Raw genomic sequence first — 10080 nt, 5'->3', positions numbered from 1 at the left:
ATCCCCTTGTGCGTCCCTCCTGTCCTCGTGTTCATTTTGTGCTTTCCTGGACTCCTCCATTGCCTGCCTCCATGCATCCTGCTGGGCTCTTTCAGTGCAGGAGGCCTGCATGAGCTCAGAGAACATTTCATCGCGTGCGGGTTTTTCGCCTTCTCACCTGCGCTAGCCTCTGGGAGGGAGGTGTTAGTGGCAGCTTTGAAACATTTGCAGCTGCGGGAGGAACAAAAGGGAGAGTAAAAGGGAAAAAGATGCACTGGCCATTTAAAAGGAGGGGCTGATGTGTTCGGGTTAACGTGCAGCACAAACCTAGCTAACCCCCCCGCTGCCCAATTCTCTGGGATGATGGCTTCACCCCTCCCCACACTGTGTGGCTAGCAGCGGGGAAGATTTCTGTTCCGCCACAGGCAAACAGCCCAGCAGGAATGGCCAGCTCTGAATGTCCCCTTAATACAATTCTCTTATTTCAACCAGGTGACCATGAATGGTATCACTCTCCTGAGGATAACACGGAGAGATAAAGAATGGATGTTCCTTGAATGCCAGCAAACACTGGGCCCACACGCTGCCATGCTTTCCTATGCAATGATTCCAGACGACATGCTACTGGCCTGGTGTGGTAAAGTGTCCTACCATGGAGGACGCAATAAGGCTGCCCTCCCCAGAAACCTTTTGCAAAGGCTTTGGGAGTACCTCCAGGACAGCTTCCTTGAGATGTCCCTGGAGGATTTCTGCCCCATCCCCAGACACGTTAACAGACTTTTCCAGTAGCTGTACTGGCCGTGAATGCATCCCAAGTCTTCAGGGCAAATTAATCATTAAACATGCTTGCTTTTAAACTGTGTATTATATTTACGAAGGTACACTCACCAGAGGTGCCTTCTCCACCTTCAAGGTCCGGGAGCCTGGGTTGGGAGGGTTTTGGCTCCAGGGTGATAAACAGTTCCTGGCTGTCGGGGAGAACGGTTTCTCCGCTTGCCTGGTGTGCGCTATCATCTTCCTCATCCCCAAAATCCTCATCCCTGTTGCATGAGACTCCCTTGCAGGAGTTCGCGTACAGGTGTGGGGTAGTTGTAGGGGCACCCCCTGGAATTGCATGAAGCTCAACATAGAAGTGGCATGTCTGGGGTTCTGACCCCAAGCGGCCGTTTGCCTCTGTGGTTTTTTGGTAAGCTTGCCTGAGCTCCTTAAGTTTCATGCGGCACTGCTATGGGTCCCTGTTATAGCCTCTGTCCTTCATGCCCTTGGAGATTTTTGCAAATATTTGGCATTTTCTCTTTTGGAACGGAGTTCTGATAGCATGGATTCGTCTCCCCATACAGCGATCAGATTCAATACCTCCCGTTCAGTCCAAGCTGGAGCTCTTTTGCAATTCTGGGATTCCATGGTCACCTTTGCTGATCAGGTATGTATGCTCACCTGTTCTTATCAGCTTGGCACAGTGGCCAAACAGGAAATGAAATTCAAAAGTTTGTGGAGCTTTTCTTGTCTACCTGGCCAGTGCATCAGAGTTGAGAGTGCTCTCCAGAGCGGTCACAATGGAGCACTCTGGGATAGCTCCCGGAAGCTAATACCATCGAATTGCATCCACGCTACCCCAAATTCAACCTGGTGATGTCGATTTCAGCATTAATCCCCTCCTCAGGGAGGAGTACAGAAATTGATTTTAAGAGCCCTTTAAGTTGACAAAAATGGCTTAATTGTGCAGGGTTAAATCAATCTAAGGCTGCTAAATTCGACCTAAACTTGTAGTGTAAACCAGGGCTAAGAGTCCTGGGCTGAAAGTATTGTGTGGGGGAAAGTCCTTGCTTGCTAGTCCTGTCTCCGATGTGTGGGCTGAGATCCCTAAAAGGAGGATTCCGGCATGTTGTCTGTGGTCACCTCTGTTCCAGGACTGGTGAATATAGTGTAAAAACAAACAAGTTATGCTGAGAAATTACCCAGACTCCACATCACTAATTTTCCAATGGGAAATCAATCTGCAAGACCTGAATTCTGCTACCGCTCAGCAGAAGGGTGAGAATATTGTTAAATAAACAAACATTAGTAATTACTGATAACATCAAAGTTCCTTGGGAGAAATATGTCCATTGGGGGTGTGAATGGGAGAGAGATTCTTCCATCCAAATCTTTCATTTGCAAACTATGGATTAAATTTACTTTGCATTCAATTTCCTGTGTGTCTGTTAAACTGTGAGGCTTCAGCACCCAATCTGGCAGGCCTGAGTCATTTTAGCCATTGTTTTTTGTGCAATTGTTCCACTGAAGGCAATGGGACAGTTGACATGAGTAAAGATTGCTCAGTAGTTTCAGTCTCTGCATGGCCCTGCACTCCAGGGTCTCTGCATTACATTTCAGCCATGCAGAGCAATGACCTTAAACAGCTGGTAGCAGAAAGGCGATTCCTCTGGGAGTGGGAGGTTGGTTGCATCAGGACAGTTGTTTGTACTGTCTGCACAGAAAACACAGTGCTAATTGCCCAGGCTCAATCTCTTCAGAGGTGGAATCAAGGGAGACACAGCCTTCCATGGAGAAGGATACAAATATGAGGGCTCTGCACTGTGTAAATGGAGGGGGAAGAGCATGTTCTAAGACAGATCACGGCAGCTGCTTGTCCATTCAGGTAGATGCAGGTGTCTTTGCTGAGCAGATTCAGTTTCTACTGAATGATGAGACCCAAGTAGTTCAGTGGTGGAAACTGAGTCCTGGCTGCCAAACCCTGAGAAATAAGAGGTCATCACTCGAAGCTTGAGCTGTCCTGTGGTTACAGGTGAGCACCCTCTTCCTGATTGTGTTTCTATACCATCTTCCAAACAGGGGCATGGATATGGTGTGTGAATATTGTTTGCAATGTTGTTGTAGCCGTGTTGGTCCCAGGATATTAGAGAGACAAGGTGGGTGAGGTGATATCTTTTACTGGATCAACTTCTGTTGGAGAGCGAGACAAGCTCTCTAGCTCTCAAAAGCTTATCTGTTTCTCTCTCCAACAGAAGTTGGTCCAATAAAATATATTACCTCACTCACCTTGTCTCTGTGAATATTAGCACTTTTAGCCTCACCGTCCCACAGCAGTGCCAGTCAATGTTAATAGCACCATTTAACAATGGGGAAATTGAGATATGTGTCTTGTGAAAGGTCCTCAGCTAAGGATCTGGCTCAGGATAACTAGGGTGAAGCCTGGAATAGAATAATGGGAAATCAAAATTAAATAGGGTGACCAGATAGCAAGCGTAAAAATCGGGATGCGGGTGGGGGGTAATAGGTGCCTATATAAGAAAAAGCCCCCAAAACTGGGACTGTCCCTATAAAATCGGGACATCTGGTCACCCTAAAACTAAGTGAAGCTGATAGAAAGGAACATTAAAATGGCATGTTAGGTAGATAAAGTGTAATTAGGAGGATGAGTAATTAATTAGGAGGATGAGAGGGTATGTGAAGAACAAATGGTTTTAGTTAAAAGTAAATAAAAACTGCTTCACTATATCTGAGTCAGGCAGGTTGCAAGAGAATCCACGAGTCCACTGAACCCAGGGAATAAACAAGATATGGACATTGCTCAGGTGCTATGGTTGAGATTTTTAAAGCCACCTAGGAATTGGGTGTCCTAATCTCCTATTAGAATTAATGTCCCAATCCTATAGACAGTTTGACAACCTCCTCTCAAATGATTTCTTTGTATCGATTGTCACCAAAAAAGTGTTATCTGTGCCAGGTCAACTTTTTTCTGGGAACAGCCTGTCAGAAGCTGAAATATCAAACAAGTAGCTTCCTGAACTAACTGGAATTTTGGGCTTCTCTGTATCACTTTAGGAGAACATAATAATAATATAGGAATTGCCAGATTAGATCAGACCCAAGGGCCATCCTGCCCAGTATCCTTCTCCAAGAGCGGGCAGTACTAGATGTTTCAGAGGCAAATGTAAGAACACTGCAATAGCAGTTCTGGGATAATCTCCCCTCACATGTGTCATGTTGGTCTAGAATAGTTGTGGAATGGATATTAAACCTCATGTTTTGGGGGTTAAGCCAATCTCTATTGTTGCCATTAATTAGGATAACTCTGGATATTTATATGGCTGTCAGGAACATCCAATCTCTTCTGGAATCTAGTTAAGTCCTTCATATCAATGACTTCCTGTGGCAATGAGTGTGATGCTCCCAATGGGGATGCAAGAGTGTGAGTGCCAAACTCAGGGCAGACAGTTACAACCCTGGGCACAAACCCCCTCATTGCTTGTCAGTTCTAAACTTAGATTTCACCAACCAACTGCACCGAGTGCAAACTCCTCAGGCACTTTAACAGCCTTGACAGAGTCCCCTACACTCCCCTCCTTGGCTGCGCTGGTCTGTCCTGCCACCCAGGTGAGCGTATCTGTGGTACACGACCCCTTACACGGCCAAGAATCACAGCGATATTCAGATTACTCCGGACTTCCCCCAGGTCATTTGCACTTTAGGTCTCACACCAAAGACAATGCTTGTAGCCAATCCTATAGTGAACTACTGTATAGGAAGATTTGTTAAATAGGAAAAGGAAATGAGAGTTATTTACAAGGTTGAAGCAAGAAAACAGACCCATGAATGAGTCACAGTCTTAGGTTTCAAAAGGTGATACAGGCTTCTCTCAGCAGCAAGCTGTATTTGACCTTTAGGGCTATCCCAGGCTAAGCAGCTGGGGATCTCTTGCTAATGCCTAGAAACACCCTGCCCCAAGTGTGCAAGCAGCACAGAGATCCCTAGTTCCTTTCGTTTGAGGTTTTTATCCCCCTCCTGCCATCTTTTCTCTGAGTTGCAAACTCAATCCATTTGCATGACTCATCTTCATTGGGAGGAGAGCAGAACAATAAGAGTCTCTAGTCCTTTTGTTGATGGTTTCTCAATCCAGTTGTCAGGAGTTTCCACTTGCAATATGCACCCATAGCCCACCCGGTATTAGGGTGACCAGATGTCCCGATTTTATAGGGACAGTCCCATTATTTGGGGCTTTGTCTTGTATAAGTGTCTGTTACCCCTCCCCACCCCACATCCCCTGTGCTGATTTTTCACATGTGCCATCTGGTCACCCTATCTGGTACTGATGGGTCTCCTTTTTCAGGAGAGGCTTAATGTCTGTGGGAGAGCAACTCTTCACACTCATGATCGTCCCTCTCCTGTGTGGTGATTCATACTCACAGAAGCTCACTACAAGCACTCAAATGTTAAATTACAATATGGAACAGACATTGCAGGGGAGATTAATGCAGGCAGCAACTGACAAGCATTCAGAGTCAAACATTAAACACTTCCATATAATTCTAGTACCCATTTTATCAATATTAACCTAGAAGGGAGCCAGACTGATTCCAGCTGTGTATGTTAGTGTCCTACTGAGACAGGGGGGACCTTGGCATGAGCTAGCACTTGGTCTGCCAGCATCACAGTGAGTGCCACAGTTTACTTACACAGTGGGTTAACAAGAATTTCATTTGCTAGATTTTAAGTTGCCCACCTTTAAATTTTGTTGTATGTCCCCCTTGTTCTTGGAGTAATGGGCAGGGAAAACAGAAGTTCCCCATTCTATCATCTCCGAGTTTCTGCAGAAAGAGGAGTAACAAGAACCTCCGCTGAGGATCCTGAGGCCACTGAACCCTCAGAAACAAGAGCTCATCACTACACGTTTGGGTTGTCCTGTGGTTTCAGGTGAGCACCATCTTCCTGACTGCATTTCTATACCACCTTCCAAACAGGGGCATGAATATGATTTGTGAATATTAGAGGGTCAAGGTGGGTGAGGTAATATCTTTTATTGGACCAACTTCTGGTGGTGAATGAGAGAAGCTTTTGAGCAACACAGAGCTCTTTGACAGGTGAATATTAACAGTTTTAACCTCACTTTCCCACTGCAATGCCAGTCAGCATTCATAGCACAATTTCACAGAGATGGAGCATGAGATCCATATCTTGAGACAGGTCCTCAGTGGAGGATCTGCCCCACTGACACAAAAGAAGCTACTTTGATTTACACCAGCTGAGGATCCAGCTCAGTGTGAGCCCCAAGCATAGAATCATAGAACTGGAAGGGACCTCGAGAGGTCATCTAGTCCATTCCCCTGCACTCAAAACAGGACTACGGATTATGTACACCATCCCTGACAGGTGCTTGTCCAACCTGCTCTTAAAAATCTCCAATGATGGAGATTCCACAACCTTGCAAGGCAATTTATTCCAGTGCTTAACCACCCTGACAGTTAGGAAGTTTTTCCTAATGTCCAACCTAAACCGCTCTTGCTGCAATTTAAGCCCATTGCTTCTTGTCCTATCCTCAGAGGTTAAGGAGAACAATTTTTCTCCCTCCTCCTTCTAACAACCTTTTATGTACTTGAAAACTCTTATGTCCCCTTTCAGTCTTCTCTTCTCCAGAATAAACAAACCCAGTTTTTTCAATCTTCCCTCATAGTTCATGCTTTCTAGACTGTTTATCATTTTTCTTGCTCTTCTCTGGACTTTCTCCAGTTTGTCCACATCTTTCCTGAAATGTGGCACCCAGAACCTGACACAATACTCCAGTTGAGTCCTAATCAGCACGGAATAGAGCGGAAGAATTACAACACTTCTGCTAATATATCACAGAATTATGTTTCTCGTGTCTTGCTTACAACACTCCTGCTAATATATCACAGAATTATGTTTGCTTTTTTTGCAACAGTGTTACACTGTTGACTCATATTTAGCTTGTGATCCACTATGACCCCCCAGATCTCTTTCTGCAGTACTCCTTCCTAGGCAGTTATTTCCCATTTTGTATGTGTGCAACTGATTGTTCTTTCTTAAGTGGAGTACTTTGCATTTGTCCTCATTGAATTTCATCCAATTTACTTCAGATCATTTGTCCAGTTTGTCCAGATCATTTTGAATTTTAATCCTATCTTCCAAAGCACTTGCAAACCCTTCCAGCTTGGTATCATCCGCAAACTTTATAAGTGTACTCTCTATGCCATTATCTAAATCATTGATGAAGATATTGAACAGAACCAGACCCAGGACCTATCCCTGCAGGACCCCACTTGTTATGCCCTTCCAGCATGACTGTGAACCACTGATAACTACTCTCTGGGAATGGTTTTCCAATCAGTTATGCACCCACCTTATAGTAGCTCCATCTAGGTTGTATTTCCCTAGTTTGTTTATGAGAAGGTCACATGAGACAGTATCAAAAGCCTTACTAAAGCCAAGATATACCACAGCTACCGCTTCCCCCCCATCCACAAGGCTTGTTACCCTGTCAAAGAAAGCTATCAGGTTGGTTTGACATGATTTGTTCTTGACAAATCCATGCTGACTGTTACTTATCACCTCATTATCTTCTAGGTGTTTGCAAATTGATTGCTTAATTATTTGCTCCATTAACTTTCCGGGTACAGAAGTTAAGCTGACTGATCTGTAATTCCCCAGGTTGTCCTTATTTCCCTTTTTAAAGATGGGCACTATATTTTCCCTTTTCCAGTCTTCTGGAATGTCTCCGGCCATCCATGACTTTTAATGGGGTGGCGAGTGGTGATACAGTCTTACTAACCCGGATCACACATGCCAGATTGTTTCTAGACTCTGAGTTCAGGGACAGCATATCCCCCACCCTCACCACCTCAGTGCCTTTCTTGCTCCTGTATTATCATCCCACATTCATTATAGATGTGGAAGGTCACTCCACTAGTTAGGGTTGCACATCAGCCTGGTTTTACCCCTTCCTAAGATCCGCCCTCCAAAGAGCTGTATTTTTTTACTGCTACATAGCTAATGTCAGGAAACAGAAAAGGCACTGCCAGTCCCTCACCACATCACCATCACCACCACAGGAACTAAGGGAGAATTTACTTCACTTCATAAATTATGCTAAACTGATCTCTTGTGTGGGGGTGAAAATTGTTCCTTTTCCTACAGGGAAATGAAAGGCTGAATATACCAGGATATATTGTTAGATTTATTTCCATTAATTATAACACAAGACTGGTGCCTAAGGACACTAGCCTGCATTGGAGATCTCAGTACAAGATTTCAGTTGATGTATTTATTGATTTTGACTCCTAAGGCATGGCATGATTCTGGCCATTGTCAGAAGTGAAATACAGCATTTAAGTATCATTGTTAAGCTCTGGTATGTCACTAGATGGGATTTGATATGACAGAACAGATCATTTCTCTATCAGTAATTGGCCACCGTGGAAACGGGCTGTTATAGCAGTCATTGGTATCCATGTAGACCACCCTCTTCCCCATCAGAGTGAAGTTCTGTCCTCAGACTGAGACTCATAGAATCATAGAATACCAGGGTTGGAAGGGACCTCAGGTGGTCACCTAGTCCAACCTCCTGCTCAAAGCAGGACCAATCCCCAACTAAATCATCTACTTTTTTTTTTAATGTTTGTCCCAGATCCCTAAATGGCCCCTTCAAGGATTGAACTCACAACCCAGGGTTTAGCAGGCCAATGCTCAAACCACTGAGCTATCCTTCCCCCCGCAAAAGGAATAGTGATGAAGTGAGCTGTAGCTCACGAAAGCTTATGCTCAAATAAATTTGTTCGTTTCTAAGGTGCCACAAGTACTCCTTTTCTTTTTGCAAATACAGACTAACACGGCTGCTACTCTGAAACCTGTTTCCACCCTGTTTCCACTCCTGGCACTTTCCTCTGAAATCTACATTTAGTCTTAACATTTCAGCCTTTAACCAGGAGAGGAAGGGGAGTTTCTGAATATTTATGGAATTAATTCATGAGATTTGATTAACTTTGAACTCCATGTCCTTCTGATTCAATCACACAGATTTATTGTTCCTAGACTCAACCCATGGCAGACTGGAGAAACTAAACAGCCATCACAGAATTCTTCCTCCTGGGATTTGGGGAGCTCCCTGACCTACAAATTCTTCTCTTCCTGATATTCCTAGTGATGTACATGGCAACCGTGTCCGGGAACACCCTCATCATGGTGCTTATTGTGGCTGATCAGCACCTTCACACCCCCATGTACTTCTTCCTGGGGAATTTGTCCTGCATAGAGACCTGCTACACCACAACCATCCTGCCCCGGATGCTGGCCAGTCTCCTGACTGGGGACAGAACCATCTCAGTCAGTGGCTGCATCACACAACTGTATTTCTTTGGGTCTCTGGCAGGTACGGAATGCTGTCTCCTAGCAGCGATGTCTTATGATCGCTATTTAGCGATATGTAAACCCCTGCATTATTCAACTCTTATGAATACCAGGTTTTGCCTCCATTTGGCTGCTGGCTCCTGGTTAAATGGTTTTTTGGCTCTTACCATCTTGGTCTCATTCCTATCACAGTTAATATTCTGTGGCCCAAATGAAATTGACCATTTCTATTGTGATGCCATTCCACTGATAGAGCTCTCCTGCAGTGACACCCACCAGGTCATATTGATGGATTTCATACTAGCCTGTGTATTCACCCTGCCTCCATTCCTACTAACCCTGATGTCCTACATGTGCATCATCGCCACCATCCTGAGAATCCTTTCCACCACCAGGAGGCAAAAGGCCTTTTCCACCTGCTCCTCTCACCTCATTGTGGTGAAAATTTTCTATGGAACCCTAATGATTGTGTACCTGCTACCGAAACATGAGACACTGAGAGACCTGAACAAAGTGCTCTCTCTTTGCTACACAGTCCTAACTCCCCTGGTAAACCCCCTCATCTACAGCCTGAGAAACAGAGAGGTCAAAGAAGCCTTGAGCAAAGCAGTCAGTAAATGTGGCTTTCACAGAAATGTGCAGATACACCTAGATAATAACATAGCCTGAGGTTTTCAAAGCTGCCTGGGTGATTTCAGCAATCAGCCCCCATTAAAATTAAGTTGAAAAGTCCCAGTTAAAATCTCAGCACTCAGTGTTGTCCATTTTAGTGGAAGGACCAGGGAGGGAAAACTATGTTTCGATCATGGAGTTTTTAACTGGGTACTAGGCAGAGTGGAGACAAAATTTTAACCGACTTTTATATCTGTAAAAAAAGCCATTTTTGATCAAAATAAATGTTTGGAGAATAAAAATACTAACTGCTGGTGCAGCATATGTGGGGACATAAACCTGGGA

General features: G+C 44.6%; 1 protein-coding gene across 1 annotated transcript; it reads left to right on the top strand.

The window, feature by feature from the left end:
- Positions 1–8817: 8817 nt before the first annotated feature.
- On the top strand, positions 8818–9792 carry LOC144274110 (olfactory receptor 6N1-like). The gene is given in 1 exon segment (XM_077832773.1): positions 8818–9792. A coding segment is annotated over 1 exon segment (975 nt).
- The last annotated feature ends 288 nt before the right edge of the window (positions 9793–10080 follow it).

Source organism: Eretmochelys imbricata, chromosome 14 (genome assembly GCF_965152235.1).
Source record: "Eretmochelys imbricata isolate rEreImb1 chromosome 14, rEreImb1.hap1, whole genome shotgun sequence".
Lineage (NCBI taxonomy): Eukaryota > Metazoa > Chordata > Testudines > Cheloniidae > Eretmochelys > Eretmochelys imbricata.
The sequence above is the reverse complement of the archived record's forward strand: the minus strand, read 5'-3'. Positions and strand labels throughout refer to the sequence as shown.